This window comes from Crinia signifera, chromosome 19, assembly GCF_055691185.1.
Source record: "Crinia signifera chromosome 19, ASM5569118v1, whole genome shotgun sequence".
Classification (NCBI taxonomy): Eukaryota; Metazoa; Chordata; class Amphibia; order Anura; family Myobatrachidae; genus Crinia; species Crinia signifera.
This window is the reverse complement of record NC_139226.1, coordinates 105,631,586-105,651,717: the sequence shown is the minus strand read 5'-3', so window position 1 is coordinate 105,651,717 and position 20,132 is coordinate 105,631,586. Positions and strand designations below refer to the sequence as shown.

Genomic DNA, 20,132 nt, shown 5'->3' with positions numbered 1-20,132 from the left:
TAGACACCTGTCGATCTAGAACCCTGTTGACCTAGTTGCCAGTCGACCTAATGGCTGTCGACCTAAGTCGGGTCGACAATACGATCCACACCCCTGATTTTGTCTGAAAGGGGCCTGAGTATTTTGTTTTGTCATGACTACAGGCTCCATTAGGTTAAAATTGCATTAGTATACAGAAAAGTATCTATGTTTGTCACATTGTTGATTTTGCCATATGTATATATAGCAAATACCTGCTGGTGCAGATCAAGGGGAAAGGACCTGTCCCGGCAAAAAGAAAACGCTTTGGCCAGTTGGGTTCTTTTTCCAGAAACACTGTAACATAAACTTGTAGCCCAGTGCATTGGCCAATTTGACCAAAGCTATTGGTCTGTCGAATCTACATCTGTTTTTGACAAAAAAAATCAAAACCCGTGGATCAATGAGTATTTCAACGATCCACTTGTTTTTCGACTTGAGAAACGTTTTTAACAGTTGGAAAACAGGGGGTCACGTGGACGCAGATTCAACAATCTAGCAGGTGTTTTCGACAATGCAGGTTCCTCTTAAAAAATCAAATCTGCATTGAAGAAAGATGTCCGAAAATGTCCAAGATTACATAATTTTGCGCCAATATTTCTGACTGTTGAAAATATTGTCACAAATTAAATACCCCCTGTAATGAGTGATATTGCTGAATTTGGCACTTCTCAGCAATATTGTTCATTATATCGACTAGTGTGTATGCTCTGCCTGATGGCCAATGTTTCTGTGCTTTGTTAATGACCCCCTCCTTCGCCTGTGCTTGTCTATCGTTGCCTGCCAGCATCGACGAGTGTGTATATCGGCAGGTCCACCGACAGGGGGGTGCCCTGGGTACAGCTGTCACGGGCCCCGGAGGGGCCCAGGCAGCTGCCCACAGACCCCCCGCACCCACACCCAGCCACCCCCACCGGTGGCCAGGCATGCACAATACACAGTGCAGCCTGCAGAGCATCGAGCTGTGCCGCTGGGGGCCCGGACTGTAGGTCTCTCTATCTATAGATAGATAGCTAGATAGATAGATAGATAGATAGATAGAGTGGGCTGAGGAAGGGGCTGATACCCCGAAACGTCCCCATTTCAATACACACTTTTATTTGCAAAGAAACCGTCTAATGAGTGCCTGTTTAGTCTCAAAAACACAGGGAAACACAGATGGTAGCAGACTTTTGCTTCCATTGGGCTTAAAAGTGTGTGTGTGTGTATGTATGTATGTATGTACTGTATGTATATATATATATATATATATATATATATATATATATATATATATATATATAATATACTGTATATTTTAAGAACCTGTGTAATTAATATGTGTCCGGAATTAAAGGGATGAGGTGGTAACACTAGAGAGGGCCCTGCTCTTGAGAGCTTACAATAACTCCATCCAGACCTGTATATATATGTGTACTAAATAAAACCCTTAATAAGGCAAACTGCACAGGTTTATTTTGCTAGAAAACTGGTTCAAATTGGTCCAGTGTTGTATTTGTGCAAGGTAGGGAAGCGTTACCGTTGCCAGTACTGACTGATTGCCAGTACTGACCGTCCCCCTCCTGCTGTAGCTGGAGGAACCACTAGTACAATACACAAATTATGTGTACACTTGATTTCACCTTGGAAGCTCCCTTTTGGGATCTGAGTATGCAGGTGTATTCACAGCTCACTGTTCTTCTGGTCGTGCAGGATATACAAGTTAATCATTGCCACTAAGCTGCGGTGGCTCACCTCTACACTGAGTCTATATAGTCAGCTCTTCTGCTTGTTCTTTGTGTCAGAGATCTAAATTTTGTCCAAGTGCTTGTTAGAAAAAAATTAAGTAATATACTGGGGCATTTAACACATTTTACAGACTGATCTATCAGAACAAAGGGACTGGAGCTACTGGGTAGCTATATGGGCGCTGACAAGGGGTGTTTTGTAAAGCTGCTACCGATGGGACTGAGTGGGTCCCAAAACAACAGAGAAAAAAATACAGAAAAAAGGTAGCACTATAACCAATGAGGATTTAAAAATAAAATGACATTTATTGGTACACATACATATTCAATTTCATAAAAAATAGAAATGAAAAACAATGCTCACTGCCCACGGGGCCACTTTTATCTATGTTTTTTTTGGGGGGGAGAGGGTGATCCGCTCCTATTGATGCCGCCAGTTGGTGAAACAGGGGACCAGTTGGTAAAACAGGGGATTGCAAACTTCCCTGATCCAATGAATGTTAAATGGTAAGGTATAGATACCGGTGCAGTCATTTTTGGTTGGTTCCTCTGGGAGATCTTTACATCCTTTTAGGATAGCATGGTAGCTGTGTAAATTGGTCATAAGCATAAGTTGGATAGTCTGTATGCTCAGTCCTAACTGTGCTCATCAAAGGTTGGTGATTCCTCCCTAGGATTGCGTAAACTTTAGGAACAGTCTGATAAGTCTCTGGTGAGAGCACTTGGATAATAGTCTCTTAGGGCAGTATTCAATGAGAAAAATTCTCTGTGCATGGCGAAAGATTTTTTCTCTCGCCATGCACTCGCCCTGTTTGGAAGGGCTCGCTGCCACTCCTGCTCCCACTATTCAATGTGGTTAAGACTCGCCGCCACTCTTGGCAAGTCTTAACCCCTGCAGCGGACGACAGGGAGCTGGCAGGGAGCCGGGGGACGGTGGCAGCCAGGGAGATTAAAGTCTCCCTGGCTGCCCCAGAACATATGTGGAGGGGAGGTGGGAATTGGATTATGGAATCCCTGTCTGATTGACTAATACATTATACATGATTTTTAATTGTTTTTGTCTACCCTTAAATTGTTTAATAAGGTGGTGGACTATACTAAGCTATATCTTATCTCTATCTACTTCATCCTCTACTAACAGGGAGGTTTTATAGAGTGCTGCCACAGTTTTAAGCACAAATACAGGACTACCCCCATTTGTTCTATCTATGTATCTATGTATCTATCTATCTATATATATATATATATATATATATATATATATATATATATCTATATAGATATATATATCTATATAGATATATATATATATATATATATATATCTATATATATAAGTATGATATATTGTAAGGTGATGCGGAACCCTTGTGGCGCCATATAAATAAATAATAATATTAATAACCTGTGCTGGGCCATGGGTATCTGTAAAAGCTGGACTGTAAGGGGATTACTTACCAAAATGGGAGTTCTATAGAAGTTGAGATGTTTCTATGGGCAACAAATCAGATTCTATCTATTATCTTCGAGAAGGAGATAAATATATAAGAAGTAGAATCTGATTGGTTATTTTAGGCAACATCCCATCTTCAATAGAACTCCCATCTTATTAAATAAACTCCTAAGTGTTTGGGAATCACTTGACGGGGGATTACATACATTACATATTGCCAGGGGGTGTTACATGCTCATTTCCGTGCTCGTGGCCAAGGTGACTTCCATGCTCATTGTCAAGGGGTCTTACATGCTCATTGTCATGGTGAAGAGGGGGTCCATGCTCGTTGCCAGAATCCGCACTTCTGGGTAGTGCTGGGTGCACTGATCTCCTCTGATAGTCACGAGAGGTACAGCAGTACGTCTCGCGTCTGTCTCCTCCAAGGCGGCTGCCATTTTTGGAAGGGCCGTTGCCTTACAAACTGTGTGGACAGCAAGGCGGCCTGTGGGATGCAGCCTGAAGGGGGAGGAGGAGGTGGCGGCGGTGGGGGGTGTTTCCGGTCATTAGGGGTGCCTTGGCATCCCCGTGCGCACACGCCTATGAATACATCATTTTGCATACTACGTATCCTATGCAATACCATTAACTGCCACAGGATAGGACAAATCTTTGTGGCAGCCATAGCGATCTTCCGCTCTGATCCAATGCGCACGGAACCCCGCATCGGTTCGGAATCTGAGGTAAAACACACCTGATTTGACACTGTTCACACAATTTCATCAAAATAGGGTGTAAAGGGTCAAATCCCACATGTTTATGGCCACGATAAGACTGAGCTTTTGTTCACTAGCTATTTGGGGAGTTTTACTATTCCCATGATATCATCCACTGATGAGTAATATACTCCTATTGCAACACCGTGACATCGGAAACCGTTTCACACCTCGCTGGACACCTTTAGGACTGCAATGAATGACACTATTACCACTTCCCACCGCATCCAGATATAACATTGGACTCTCAGGACGTAACCACCGCTGCTTCTGCTGAACATCGTTCCTGCTATTTTATCCACTATCATTATTTTCAACTTGGAGACAGGACATTCATCCGGAACATAACCTCCCCACTACATCTGTGCCGCGTCTGGTTCTCCTACAGTGGCAATGGGACGCAGGGTACTAATAGGAATTTATGGATGGCTATATTATCTACAGCGCACTTATGGGATCTTTCAATTCACTAACGGATGAGAGGTAATTACCAATGACCTACTTATATTATTATTCCCATGAACTGTGGACTGTAATATATTTTACAATCCATCAATTGCGGGACATTTTATATATGTTATATTTGCTAATCTATTAAATAATTGCCGTTGTTTATCAATAATTCTAAATGTCTGCATAAATATCAGCATACTGATTGGTCCTCAGGCCGCATGGAAGTGTGTCGTCCCATCCTGTCACATACATCACAGCAGAGCTGCTTGCCTAAACTCACCCTGGGGCCTACTGTACCGGAATTGCTGCAAGGCTCCCAAATTTTGGGTGAGCTGCCGGCCCCCCAGGAAAATGCTGGCCCCCCCCAGTCTGCATCATGTCTGCCAAGTGCCGTAATGAGATCATTGGACAGACAACTGTTTAGTTTACATGCATTAGGTCGACACCACTAGGTCAACATGCATGAAGGTCGACAGGGTCATGAGGTCGACACAGCAAATTCGACAGTCAAAAGGTCGACATAGGGGTTTTCACGATTTTTTTTTACCCGAATGTCGACACAGTCGATATAGACACCGAAACGTAGCATCACATCCCCTCGCATGGTTCCTCGCTACGCTCGGCACCCTATTTTATTCTCCCACCATGCCCTAGTGTATGGTAAGGCATGAAATACCGCCTGTTGGCACATGTCAGCACAACAGCAGTAAATAACCCCATGTCGACCTCTTGACTCTCGATCTTGCCCATGTCGACCTAATGCTAGGTCGACATTATGACCCTACTGGACTAACCCCATGTCGACCTTCATACATGTCGACCTAGTGGTGTTGACCTAATGCTTGGTGACCCAGTGACCGTATCCACGAGTGCCACCCACTTCCCGAGTACAGTGGGCGGGCCAGGTGGCTGAAACCATGATCTGTGTCACCGTAGCCATGCCATCCTGCCTTGCAATGCAATGTAATTACAGCATTGTATATGGCTGTTCGGGGTGCTGTTCACTAGCAGGGCCTGATTAAAGGTTCCAGGTGCCCTGGGCTAATACACATGCAGCTCCCCTTGTAGTGCTGCTAAACACGTGTATGGGGGACTCGCTATTTATACTGCCCATATGCATGTAATCCAGGTTATACAAAAGGGGCCAAATCGGACGTGTTTGACATCTGATCCAATCCCATGCGCGCTCCCGTCTGCATTGGATCAGAGTCAGAGATAGGACTGCCATACAAACAAGCTGTGTGCCGAAAACTGGCTTTGGAAACTAATTAATCTCTGCAGCCACAACCAACATGATAAGACTTAAGGTGCCCATACACGTTACAATTATTGTATACAATAGTATATGTGCTGCATATACTTTTTTGTACTGGATCTCATCTCATCGCAAAACCGAAATGTGATGAGATACGATGTTGTATACAATAATTGTAACGTATATGGGCACCTTTATGCCTACATTTTGTTCCCCAGAGTTCACAATGACACCCACCTACCTGCCCCAGTCCTGGCATAATATGCCATAGCCTAATGGTATTGGGAAGTATCAGGAAGTCAAATGATTGCCTACTTACATGTGTGTGCCAGTTATAACATAGGAAACATTAATAAACATTTTGTAACTGTGATGATTATATATATATATCGATGTTATACATGCATATGATGCCATGCTAGTCCTTCCTAGTAGAATATGCCATATCTATTTGTGTTATATGCCATCCCCATAGGGGACATTAAGGGTTGTGCAGTATATATGCTGTGCCTTCACAGAAGGCGATAAAGACTTTTATTACTACTATTATGGACTGAGACCCCTCTCAGAGGGAAGTGGACGAGTTCTGCTCAGAGGCTCAGCCTACTTTAATACAAAGACTGTCCCATTATCCCCACTGTCAGAGGAGCACCAACGGACATGTTGATGGACAGCTAAATAAAGTTTTTCTGCTCGAGGGCAGAGCGGGACGGTGCTGAGCACGAGGACAAAAAGTGATAAAAAGGGAGGACAGCCGTTAAGGCGCGGAGAGTTCCTGAGGGAAGGTGTAAAAGCAGAGCTGCGCAGCATAGATGAAGCAGACAGCGATGCTGGCGTGAGGTAAAAAAAAGATAATACTTACCCGGTGACGAGCGGTGACAGCGGGAACCTGAGGAGATCTCTGCCCGGCTGAGAAGGAGGTTTCCGGAAGCCGGCGGCGTCATACGGGAGGCGGCGTCATCCAGAGCAGGAGGCCGGCCTGATCGGAGTACGTCACCCACTAGACATCGGAGGCTGGGCAGCGACGCGGTGTGAGAAGAGCATTCCGGCGGTGACTGATCAGAAAAGTGCTAGGCGATAAACCCAAAAAGGGAAACGTAATTGTACCTGTTGAAACCACCCTTCAGCAAATCCAATCCACCGCCTCTAAAGACCCTATCACGGAAATAAAAGGGCAAATTGCCGAATTAACTCAAGGGATGACTGAGCTGTGTCGAGAGTTAAAAACGTTGAAAGAAACACAGGCACCATCGAGATCATGGCGGATGGGTAGAGAACCACCCTATGGTACTGCAGGGCGAGGAACTTCGTGGAGCTCTAGACGACTACCTACAGATCAATTCGACGAGCAAGGAAGACCTATTTGCCGGCGCTGCCAGAGAAGTGGGCATATAGAGAGAAATTGCCGTAGCTCCGCCCCTTTAAACGAAGAAATCCCGAGGGCAGGGACCAACCGTCGGGAGATTCCTCAATAGAAGGTCCCACCTCGCAAGAATGGACACCGAAATTCGTGGGGTGTTGTCCCATCATCGAGATTAAAATAAATGGAGTCAACTTACACGCGTTGTTAGATACTGGGTCACAAGTGACCACCATCCAATGGGATAAATTTACTCAACACTGGCGAGAAGACAACATCATAACTCCACCACCGCCTTGGCTGACACTATTGGCCAGCAATGGGCAAAGTATCGAATGTTGTGGATACTGGGAGGCTGAGATTGAAATAGGACGAGCCAGACTTCTCAATCAGGGATGCTTGATTACAGCCGTCAAAGATCAATGGCTACCCCCCATCGTTATTGGCATGAATGTCCTAAAGAATTGTCCAGAAGAATTGATTGATGCTTTAAAACAAGAATTGTCTACTCGAAATCTCCCCGAACGACGATCGGTACAACAGACCATCCGATTCCTTCAGAGTCAACAGAGATTTGCTGACAAGAGAGGGGAGATAGGAACTGTTCGCAGTGCTGAGAGACGAAACATCATATTACCCCCAAATTCAGAGCATCTGATTTGGTGCAAGACCAAAGTTGGCCCACGAGGACGAGATTACGATGCTGTTGTGGAGAGAAATAAGGACACTTGGACTGAGCCATTCGTTGTAGCCCGGGCCCTGGTCACCGTTGTGCAAGGAAAAGTTCCTGTACGACTCCTGAATCCGCACAATTACCCCGTCAAGGTGGCCCGCTTTCAAACCATTGCGCAGATTTACGAAGCAAATTTCCAAGATATCCTAGATGTAAGCACCATTGCCGTCCAACAGACTGTCACCGATCAGGAAGAAACAAAAGTCAATGGCCAAGAGGAATGGTGGAGAAGTTTACAGATTGGAGAACCTGATACCCCAGAAGAAGAGAAAGCGGGAGTACTACGGCTAGTCCTGAAGAATGAGGAGGCTTTCAGTAGACACGCTGCCGATTTTGGTAGAGTAGAAGGGGTTCAACATTACATCCCTACTGGCACTGCTTCCCCGATAAAAGAAAGACATCGTCCGATACCGTTTGCTCTATATCAACCAGTGAAGCAGATGATAGAAGACATGAAAGCTTCTAAGGTGATTCGGGACAGTCACAGCCCGTGGGCTGCGCCGATAGTCCTAGTTCGGAAGAAGAATGGAGAACTCCGTTTTTGCGTCGATTATCGAAAATTAAATGCAGTGACTCATCGAGACGCCTATCCTCTTCCCCGAATAGAGGAATCCTTAGCTGCCCTAAAATCGGCTGTGTACTTCTCAACTTTAGACCTGACGAGTGGTTACTGGCAGGTGCCCGTGGCCCAGGAAGATGTTGAAAAGACTGCTTTTACAACCCCCATGGGTTTATTTGAATTTTTGCAAATGCCCTTCGGACTCATGAATGCGCCAGCCACTTTCCAAAGGGTGATGGAATACTGTCTAGGATCCAGAAATTTTGACATCTTACTGTTGTATTTAGACGACATCATCGTGTTTTCCCATACTTACGAGGAACACCTTCAGCATTTAGAAGAAGTTTTCCAACGGCTGGCCAAATATGGGTTTAAGCTTAAGCCTTCTAAATGCCATCTCCTTAAGGCCAGCGTCCAGTATCTAGGCCACATTGTGAGTTCCGAAGGAATTACAGCAGACCCAGAAAAAATCAGAGCAGTGCGAGACTGGCCCACCCCGGTGACTGTTAAAGATGTCCGACGGTTTCTGGGATTTGTAGGATATTACAGGAGATTCGTGGCTGGATTTGCAAAAATCGCCGCCCCTCTTCACGATCTGTTAAGGGGTATACCGGGAAAGGAAATCCGAGGAAATACCCGAGTCAGATGGGACGATCGACAGGAAGATGCCTTTCAACAGCTGAAGTAGGCTCTCATCGACGCCCCCTTACTGGCATATCCAAATTATGACTCACCCTTTAAAGTGTATACGGATGCCAGCAATCAAGGGTTAGGTGCTGTCCTAGCGCAAGACCAAAACGGCAAAGAAAGAGTAATAGCCTACGCCAGCAGGAGTCTGAAGAAATCCGAAAGAAACGATCAAAACTACAGCGCGTTCAAGTTAGAACTATTGGCTTTAATATGGGCGGTGACAGAAAAATTTAAAGACTATTTAGCCGCCACTCCATGCACCATCTATACTGACCACAATCCTCTGGCACATCTACAGACTGCCCGACTTGGAGCGTTAGAACAGAGGTGGGTCTCCCGCTTAGACAACTTCCAATATAAGATCAAATTCAGAAGCGGGAAGAAGAATTCAAATGCGGATGCCCTGTCAAGATTGCCCCAGGAAGTGGAACCGGAAGAGGAAGATTCATGGGAAGATGTCGAGATACCCTTATTTGGCCCACAGCCCATTAAACAACGAACGGTTGTCCTCCGTGGGGCAGAAGTGATCCTGTCAGCCGTCCAAGGGGGTGCATCCAGTCATCAAGATTTAAATTGGAAGGAATTGCAAAGTAAATGTTCTATTCTCCAACAGTTAAAATACTTCCTGATTTCACAAAGAATCCCCAGCCGGGAAGAACGGCAAAGACTTCCGAATGAATTGGTCCGATTGCTGAGGTACCGAGACAGACTAAGCTTCATCAATGGAGTCATGGTTAAAAGCAATATAGATCCCTGCACCCATGACCATCTTAACCAGATACTTGTCCCCACGGAACAGCGGACTGAAGTGTTACAAGCTTACCATGACAAAACTGGACATTTCGGGGTCAAGAAAACCGAGAGTGCCATTAGAAAACATTTCTTCTGGGTAGGGCTTCATACCTATGTTGAGAAGTGGATCGAAAAATGTCCTGCTTGTGCAGTTAAGGCCCATGTGCAACCCGGACAGAAAGCTACATTACAGCCCATTCGAAGTACCTTCCCACTTGAGATAGTAACCTTGGATCACGTCAAGTTGGGGCCCAGTGATGCCGGTTACCAGTATGCCTTAATGATGATGGATCACTACACAAAATTTATGGTGACCGTGCCAGTCCATGATCTGACCGCAAAAGCCATGGCGGAGGCCTTTATGAAGAACTTTGTTAGACCCTACGGGTTTCCAGAACAGATTCTCACGGATCAAGGTTCAGCATTCGAGGCGCAATTATTCCAAGAACTATGCAAGACGTATGGGTGTAGAAAGATCAGAACTACGCCCTATCACCCACAATGCAATGGGCTTTGCGAGAGAGCAAACCAGACTTTACTGGGGATGATCCGGGGCTTGTCCACAGCTCAACGGTTAACCTGGCCTACCTTATTGCCCGAACTTACCTTTGTGTACAATAATCTTGAGCATGCTTCAACGGGACATACTCCTTATTACTTGCTCTTTGGGCGAAAAGGCAAACTACCAGCGGACTTGGAGCTCAATGCTCTTACTGAACTTTCGAATCCTGCCCAAACTGACTGGGTGTTGGAGCACAAGCAAAGAATTGATCTTGCTGCTGAAGCTGTCGTCAGGAGAATGGGGGAAGTTCACTATCGCCAAGAAAGAGACTACAATCAGAATGCCAGAGCAGAACCGCTAAAAGACGGAGACCGAGTTCTGAAGAAAAAGCAACACCGAAACAGTAAATTGGACCCTATCTGGGAGAGTACTCCATACCAAGTTGTTCTTTTACCTTCAACAGAGACTGTAGTGTATGGAATCGTAAAAGAGGGAGAGGAAAATGGTGATGTGAAGATGATCCATCGGAATAACCTGAAAATCTATAAGGCTCAGACAGAACAAGACTCCTCCGAAGCAGATCAACACGGAACTGAGGACCTTCAGCCGAACTTGGAGGACTTTTTGCGTGATCCTATGGACTTGTTACTTCTTATGAACGGCTCTGTGCCACCTTGCGGAGTTCGCAGGGTAACGTCGCACCAGTCAAATGATGATAGAGCCTCAGAACTCATTCCGCTGCCTGAACCGGCTTTGTTTCATGAGGAAGTTGAACCAGAGCAAAGATCAGGAAGGCCGATTAGAAGTACTCGGGGGGTAAAACCCCTCCGATTCAGAGACTGAACTTAAATGTTAAAGTAAAGCATGATTTCTGATACAAATGTAAACTTTCTGACTCCGAAAACATGTGATGATTTGCAATGTTAGAAATGTATATATGTAGTATATTGATGTTTAAAAATGTATAAAGTCCATTGCCTGAGGACATGCAATGTTTTACCGGGGAAAAATGTGATGATTATATATATATCGATGTTATACATGCATATGATGCCATGCTAGTCCTTCCTAGTAGAATATGCCATATCTATTTGTGTTATATGCCATCCCCATAGGGGACATTAAGGGTTGTGCAGTATATATGCTGTGCCTTCACAGAAGGCGATAAAGACTTTTATTACTACTATTATGGACTGAGACCCCTCTCAGAGGGAAGTGGACGAGTTCTGCTCAGAGGCTCAGCCTACTTTAATACAAAGACTGTCCCATTATCCCCGCTGTCAGGGGAGCACCAACGGACATGTTGATGGACAGCTAAATAAAGTTTTTCTGCTCGAGGGCAGAGCGGGACGGTGCTGAGCACGAGGACAAAAAGTGATAAAAAGGGAGGACAGCCGTTAAGGCGCGGAGAGTTCCTGAGGGAAGGTGTAAAAGCAGAGCTGCGCAGCATAGATGAAGCAGACAGCGATGCTGGCGTGAGGTAAAAAAAAGATAATACTTACCCGGTGACGAGCGGTGACAGCGGGAACCTGAGGAGATCTCTGCCCGGCTGAGAAGGAGGTTTCCGGAAGCCGGCGGCGTCATACGGGAGGCGGCGTCATCCAGAGCAGGAGGCCGGCCTGATCGGAGTACGTCACCCACTAGACATCGGAGGCTGGGCAGCGACGCGGTGTGAGAAGAGCATTCCGGCGGTGACTGACAGAAAGAGGCGACGCGTCATTCTGGAGGCGGCGTCCATCAGTTGGAGGCTGGAGTCTGCAGCGTCATCGCTGGGCGGAGAGAGAGAGAAGTAAGCCAGCAAAGGGGCGAGACTGCAATGTGTCAGGGGTGCGGTGAGTGTGTCATACTCCAGCCCCATTTTTAACACAACACCTCCCTCGGCCAGCCCCATTGGTAACGCAATACCTCCCTCAGCCAGCCCCTGCAAAATACACATGTAGTGCACAGAGCAGCTTAACTAAGTCAGAGTGACAGCACATCCCCAGTGCAGACTATCGCTACTGATTCACAGTAATTCAGCTCAGAGTGACAGCACATCCCCAGTGCAGACTATCGCTACTGGTTCACAGTAATTCAGCTCAGAGTGACAGCACATCTCCAGTGCAGACTATCGCTGCTGGTTCACAGTAATTCAGCTCAGAGCGACAGCACATCTCCAGTGCAGACTATCGCTACTGATTCACAGTAATTCAGCTCAGAGTGACAGCACATCCCCAGTGCAGACTATCGCTACTGGTTCACAGTAATTCAGCTCAGAGTGACAGCACATCTCCAGTGCAGACTATCGCTGCTGGTTCACAGTAATTCAGCTCAGAGCGACAGCACATCTCCAGTGCAGACTATCGCTGCTGATTCACAGTAGTTCAGCTCAGAGTGACAGCACATCCCCAGTGCAGACTATCGCTACTGGTTCACAGTAATTCAGCTCAGAGTGACAGCACATCTCCAGTGCAGACTATCGCTGCTGATACACAGTAGTTCAGCTCACAGTGACAACGCATCACCCATACACTGTTGCACAATACAGCTGCTGATTAAGGAATAGTAACTGTGTCTTGAAAAGCATCCAATACAAGTGAAGCTTGAGAAATTTGTACTAGTAGACACTTATCTGGTGATTTGCTCACCTCTACATATATATACATAAGAGGCTAAACCCGGCTAGCAAGAAGCCAGGGGACGCCTAAGAAGACATTATAGTTTCCCTAGCCGACACAAGGAAGGCACAACATATCTACTAGAGCCAGGGAACACTTCGTAGCATACAGGAAGGAAATTATATGTTAAGCACCAGGGGCTAAACCCGGCTAGCAAGAAGCCAGGGGACGCCTAAGAAGACATTATAGTTTCCCTAGCCGACACAAGGAAGGCACAACATATCTACTAGAGCCAGGGAACACTTCGTAGCATACAGGAAGGAAATTATATGTTAAGCACCAGGGGCTAAACCCGGTTTTCGTTGGGCCAGGGGACGCCTCCAACAGGATCTTCAGAGTAGCAGATACAGCGTTACAACGACTAAAGTAGAAAGAGTCAGAGCAGGAAATTACAGTCAACTTACCTCTACGTCTATTGTAGTCGGTGCCTAGCAGCTCAACCTATAAGAAAAAGGAACAATTCAACTTAGAAACATTTTATATAACGGTTTAGTTACAGTTAGAAAATTCTAAACTTTATAGAAGTATACCTTATTGCGCAATAAGTTCTATATCTTGGTCTGTGTTTTTATTACATACTTCACCTACAGTGTAGGGTACCTGAGTGTGATTGCATTTACCTTTGTTATTTCTAGCATCAAAGGTAGGATACTATGTTATGTTTATTGTAGAGGCTGACAACCGAGGAATTCAAGTGGAGAACAGACAGGTTCCAGTTTAATAAAATTTGCATTGAAATGGTAGTGTATTTCATGTAATTACTCCTGCGAGAGGAAAATTACACTGTAATATTGTCTGTTTAATACATTGTTCAACGAATAATAAAAGAAAACCGGTCTTTGAAAACTAACGTGTAATCTTTGAAGAAGAAGAAACCATCTACATACTTACCTAGGAAAAATCTATCCGGGATTTCACATAACCAATTGAAATCCTTTTACCACCACATACCGATCATCCACAATATTTCTTGGAACTGTTCTGATTCTCAGAAATGGAAAAGAGCTGGTGTGATTTTTACCAAAATGGGTGTGGCTTGTGCAGATGTACAGTGGCATAAGGGAGGGGCTCAACCTCTGGGTCACTGGCGCAGTTCCTGGGGAGTTCTCCAACAGTTTCACTGTGCATTTGACCTCACAGCTGGCCAGGTGGCTCCATGGAGCTGCACAGCACAGCACCCGCTGTGCTCCATGTGCTCATGCTGCCGGCCTCCTCTGTGGCTTGTTTCTGGGTCCAGCATGCCTCCCTTACTGGCACCCTGGCTGCAGCTCACCCAAGGGTGGATTGGAGAATCTTAGAGTGGTGAGTACCTGGGGAGCCCTGTACCCCCCTGTGTTTGGTTCCCTGCACCCTATACATCTATGTGTGACACCTTGTACCTCCTACCAGTGTGTATGGCACCCTGTACTCCCCTCCCCACCAGGTGTGACCCCGTACCACTATGTGTGTGACACCCTGTACCCTTCTATACTTGTGTGTGTTTGTGACGTCTTGTACCACCACTCAACCTGTGTGTGTGTGTGTGTGTGTGCGTCACCCTGTACCTCACCTCTCTGTAGAAAAATTTCAACATTTTGCTATGGGGCCCACAAAGTTCTGGTTAGACCCCTCAGTGAGTAGACCCATTTTTACCTCTATAATTTGGTAATGTTGGCAGGTAAGTAAATCAATTCCTTAGTGCATTAAAACAGAATGAAATGAAAATGAATATGCCTTCTCCCATTAGTGTCTACTACTTTTCTTTGCTATCTTTATTTATATTTGCATTACTTGTGCTAATACAGGTTAAACTACGGTATGCCTCCTCCACTGACATGTATTGCCAACCCTTTCTGGTGTTTTTTTTTTTTTTAATGTATTTATTTATTCTTATAGATAGTCATAACAGTCTCTGCGAGTACATATCGAAGAAGTCTGGAGCTGTAGTTGTCTCTGTTGGGTATGTAACGTTGTTTTTACAAATATTTAATTTTATTTCAGCTAAATTAATGGAGATGAGACCAGTGGCGTAACTCTAGCATCCTCAATAACTGTCTGCTCTGTAAGGAGGTGGCCATTTTGTGAGGGGCATTTTTCATTGGCAGCAGGAGGAACGCCGGGACCACAGACAAGTAGATCTGCAGGTCCTGGCAGTGGTACAGCAATAGCAAACGATGTGCATGAAGTGTCCAACCTGCTTGTCTATGTAATTACAGACTCTTAGAGTTCACATACTATCGAAAGTGCCCCAAATTTAATTTACAAATGAGCCCAGCCCAGTCTGCCCCTGCTTGAAGGCCCCTTGAATCATCGTCCCTGAGCAGCTGCCCAGTTAGTCCATATGTTAAGATGTCCCTGGGCAGGTAAGGTAGTGAAGAGGCACAGGAGGGAGGGTGTTAGAGACACACGGGGGAAAAAGGGAGAGATATGGCTGGACACGCAAGAGGATAAGGCAGGAGAGAAACAGGGGGTATAAATCAATCTTGGGCTGGCCTATAGTTACTGGGAGGGATGGGGGTCCCAAAACTATGATTATATTGTACCTAAAAGTTTTTGTTACCAACTGAATCATATTATTTATATGTGCCCCTTTATGTCTAATATAATTACTGAAAACTTAATTTGATTAATTACAATAATAAAATGAAGCCCTACTGGTCCTAAAAGAATAAATGAAAAAACAATGAATTTCATTTAGTAGAGTTAAAAAAAAGCTATAATGTGTATTCCCAGTAATGCCAATATAAACCAAAATTTGAGCTACAGAAAATAAATGTCTATTGAATTGTTTATTTTAGATACCGCCTGGCACCAAAACACAAGTATCCGGCAGCATTTGACGATTGCCTCAGCGCCACAACTCACTTTTTGAAAACTGCACAGGAGCACGGAGTAGACGCTTCCTCCATTATAATATGTGGAGATAGCGCTGGGGGTAATTTGACGGCTGCTGTTTGCCAAGCCTTGGTGAGCAGGACAGATCTCCCACAGCCTTTGGCCCAGGTGATCATATACCCAGCAGTCCAGATGGTTGACTACAATTTGCCTTCATACCAACAAAACAGCATGGTGCCTCTATTACCTCGCGCAAATGCTGTATCCTACAGACTGATCTATGTAGGTTGTTTTTCCAAAGATCTATGTAAAGAAATTCTGCATGGCAGTCATGTTCCTCCTGAAATGAGAATGAAATTCAGCAAATGGCTGAGCCTTGATAACATCCCTGTGGAGTTTAAGGCCAAAGGCTACAAACCCCACAAAATGGCCGCCTTCAAAAGTGAAGTTTATGCAAAAGTTAAACGAGTGTTTGAACCTCATATCTCCCCGCTGCTGGCTGAGGACTCAGTGATTCATCTTCTACCAAAAGCGTATATCTTAACATGCGAGTTTGATGTTCTGCGTGATGATGGATTACTCTATAAGAGACGCCTGGAAGATAATGGAATCTCGGTCACTTGGTACCACGTTAAAGATGGATTCCATGGAATCCTGAGCTTCTTTAAAATACCCAACTGTTATTCTGCAAAGCTGGCTCTAGATAATGTTATTGCTTATATAAAAAGTCTCTGAGTAATTATGCTACTTTACGTTCTGTTACTTATGTGTTCATTCCATAGCACATTCCAAGAGCTAGGTTCCTTTTCATATTTCTTTAATGGTTGGTTGTGTCTCCTTCCACACATGCACTTACACCATTATTGACTCTAGAGCATAAATTCTATCTATTAAATATGCATTTTAATAGATGACACCTTTGACCCAAATATATATCACATAAACAGCACAGCTGCTGCGCTCCTGCCGCACAGCCTTGTGGAAGAGAATTTAATAATGGGCAGCCGGTGACAGAAGTATATATCTGGATTCTGGAGGTAAGAAGTGCAAAGATGCTCGATCCGGAGCCTGTTTCAACAATAACAACTTTTGGGCCTACTTTAGTTTTCACCAGAATCCGGTAATCCTCCACCTTGCATGATTTTATTACTTTATCGTGTTTTATTTATCAACCACCTGTACAAACTGGACTAAGCACAGAGGTTACATAAACCACTAAAGAGTTCTGAAAATGCTGTCACTTTAAGTAGCTAGTGTTTATTTATTGTGAGATCTGATGATGGAGCATTGGCCAATGGGGTGCAAGAGGGGAAGAGTGGGCAGTTAGAAGGAGGCAGGAAGTGATCTAACAGCCCTCGTTGTGCATTTTCCCTCCCTCCCATCCCTATGTTCTATGTTGGGCAGTGGTAAAGAACGGTCGCCTTGTTTATATGTTAGTTTCAAGTGGATAGTGGGTGCACTCTCCCGACATTGTTATATGTCATTAAACCCATCATCCTGTATGGTAGATGGGTTACACCACCTGCACGGGTGGGTTGCCAGTTGGAGAGTTGTTCACCAGCGGCTGTTTGGTATGTGTGTGTGTGTTTATATTGCCCTTGACCGTTCTTTAAATGTTAATTGATTTTGAAGTGCCATGCATGAAAGATACCCGATGGTGAGTTTAATAATGGGTGCAAAAAGAGCATGATTTTTTCCTTTGTACTGAGACCCATAATTACCTATAATAAATATACCTAAATATTTAATTTCCTATTAAGCCATATAAAGTTATACTTATGAGCAAGTAAAGTCTGAGTCTGTGGTGGAATGTGTATTGATAAAATTTAAGATTTAGCATAGTTTATCTTCTAACCTGATATAGAGGGATAAAATGTCAAAGTCTTTAAAATATTTGGGGTATTATGAGAGGAGAAAGATAATAAAATGTCATAGGCAAATAATGAGCTTTTCGCATTGGGTCCCACAGCTACAGCCATTCTGAGAGGGTGGTACAGGTTGAGTATCCCTTATCCAAATATCCGTTATTTCGAAAACCATACATTCCAGAAAGTGAAGGGAAAAAAATTCTTGCTAAAAGCACTACTGGGGACATCTTTAACAGCACTACAGGGGACATCTATAACAGCACTACTGGGGACATGATATGTAATAGCACTACTGGGGACATGATATGTAACTGGCACTATTGGGGACATCTGTACCAGCACTACTGAGGACATGATATGTAACTGGCACTACTGGGGACATCTGTACCAGCACTAGAGGACATGATATTTAACTGGCACTACTGTGGACATCTGTACCAGCACTACTGAGGACATTTGTAACAGCACTACTGAGGACATGATATTTAACTGGCACTAAATATGTGCAAGAAAATGATTGCTTGGCATTCAAAGTCAGTGCATGAGATAGTACACAAACTTTGTTTCATGTTTTGAAACCTTGTTTCATGCACAAATAAAATATATTTTTAAGTATTTCATGTGTTTATACAACGAAAATGCAAGATACCTCAAGATACATCATTGAAATATAAAAAAATTCTGAAATGTGGAATAATCCATTATCCAAAATACTTCTGGTCACGAGCATTTTGGATAAGGGATACTCAACCTGTAGCCCATTGTAGTCTATGGACTATCACATTTATCACATCGACGGCGGGGCAATGCAGTCAATGCGCTAACCACACATTTATTTATTAAAAGTTTCTTATATAGCGCACACATATTCCGCAGCGCGTTACAGAGAATATTTAAACATTCACATCAGTCCCTGCCCCAGTGGAGCTTACAATCTATGTTCCCTACCACATGTACACGCACACACAGACATTCTATGGTTAATTTGTCGGGAGCCAATTAGCCTACCAGTATATTTTTGGATTGTGGAAGGAAACCAGAGTACCCGGAGGAAACCCACGAAAGTACGGGAAATATATACAGCACAGTTAGGGCCATGGTGGGAATCGAACCCATGACCTCAGCGCTGTGAGGCAGTAATGCTAACCATTACACCATCTGTACTGTACTGCACACATCCAACAGACTCCCCACCACTCGGCTGAGCAGATCACAGGGATGGGCTTCTTTTGGAGCCCCTCTCCCTATACCTGCAGGAAGATACACTGCACTGATAGGATTGCATATTACAATGTGATCCTGGGTTGTAATATTCTGCCCAGATTGAATTGTATATCCTTAGTAAATGGGCCCCTTAGTGTGCCCACCACTCATCTTTGCGTTACTCTTATGTATTATATAGATTCCCTTCTGGACTTATAACTTGGTGGGACTGCTATGCTATTACTGGTGCCTGTCCCTGTGTTTCCCTCCTATATCCCTATAGATTGTAAGCTTGCAGCAGGGCCCTCCTACCTCCAAGTCTGTCTGTTGTTACCCAGTTTGTTTTATCACTGTCTACTATTGTAAAGCGCAACGGAATCTGCTGCACTATATAATAAACTGTAACGGAATCTGCTGCACTATATAATAAACTGTAACGGAATCTGCTGCACTATATAATAAACTGTAACGGAATCTGCTGTGCTATATAATAAACTGTAACGGAATCTGCTGCACTATATAATAAACTGTAACGGAATCTGCTGCACTATATAATAAACTGTAACGGAATCTGCTGTGCTATATAAGAAACTGGAAATAAATAAATAAATAAATACTCTGAACTATGACTTCTCTACCGAAATTGACATGTGCTGGAACCAAACACCATTTCTGGGGATTTGCTGAATGTGTTCATTTATTTTTATAGATCTTTATAACAACCACTGCCGATACATAGCAAAGGAGACTGGAGCTGTAGTTGTCTCAGTTGGGTATGTAAGATTTATTTTTCACAACTATTTAGTTTTGTTGCAACTAAATTACTTAAAAGCAAGGGGCTGTTTAGTTACCCTGAGTAGGTTGGGGTTCGTCTGACTGTTCAGATATTAGAAAGGCAGCCTCGCAGTGGCAGATAATGGTGATAGATAAGACCTCCTATTAGATTTGCTGGTCCGCAACAGGATGGTGAATGCAAACTCTTTGTGAAGGCTTAACGCGTTTTGGTGTGGCAAGTCCACACCTTCCTCAGGAGCTGAATCAATGTCTGGACCAAACATTCTAATGGGAGGTCTTATCCATCTCTGTCTCTGATTGTTATCTGCCACTGCCTCGTTAATATCGGAACATTCAGACAGACTTTGACCTACCCATGGTAACTTAAAAGCCCCTTGTCGTAACATAAATCACTGTTCTTTCCTAGTCATCCTTAACATACCACCGGCTGTCACCAATGCAGAGGTGGATTGACCGTTGGTGTAGCAGGTGCAGTGCACTGGGGCTCCTGAGGACTAAT

The 20,132-nt window shown here is 44.3% G+C and overlaps 1 protein-coding gene across 2 annotated transcripts in view; it reads left to right on the top strand.

Moving 5' to 3' along the window:
• LOC146042830 (arylacetamide deacetylase-like 4) overlaps positions 1-20,132 on the top strand; it is a 29,587-nt gene that overhangs the window by 5,105 nt on the left and 4,350 nt on the right. Inside the window, exons 3-4 of one of the 2 annotated variants that reach the window (XM_083163086.1) lie at positions 14,829-14,892; positions 15,731-19,495. In XM_083163086.1, the coding sequence (XP_083019212.1) occupies positions 14,829-14,892; positions 15,731-16,502 (836 nt within the window). In that variant the 3' untranslated portion in view covers positions 16,503-19,495. Of the gene's footprint in view, positions 1-14,828; positions 14,893-15,730; positions 19,496-19,547; positions 19,612-20,132 lie in introns of those variants that run through there. The other variant, XM_083163085.1, reaches the window with a different exon arrangement.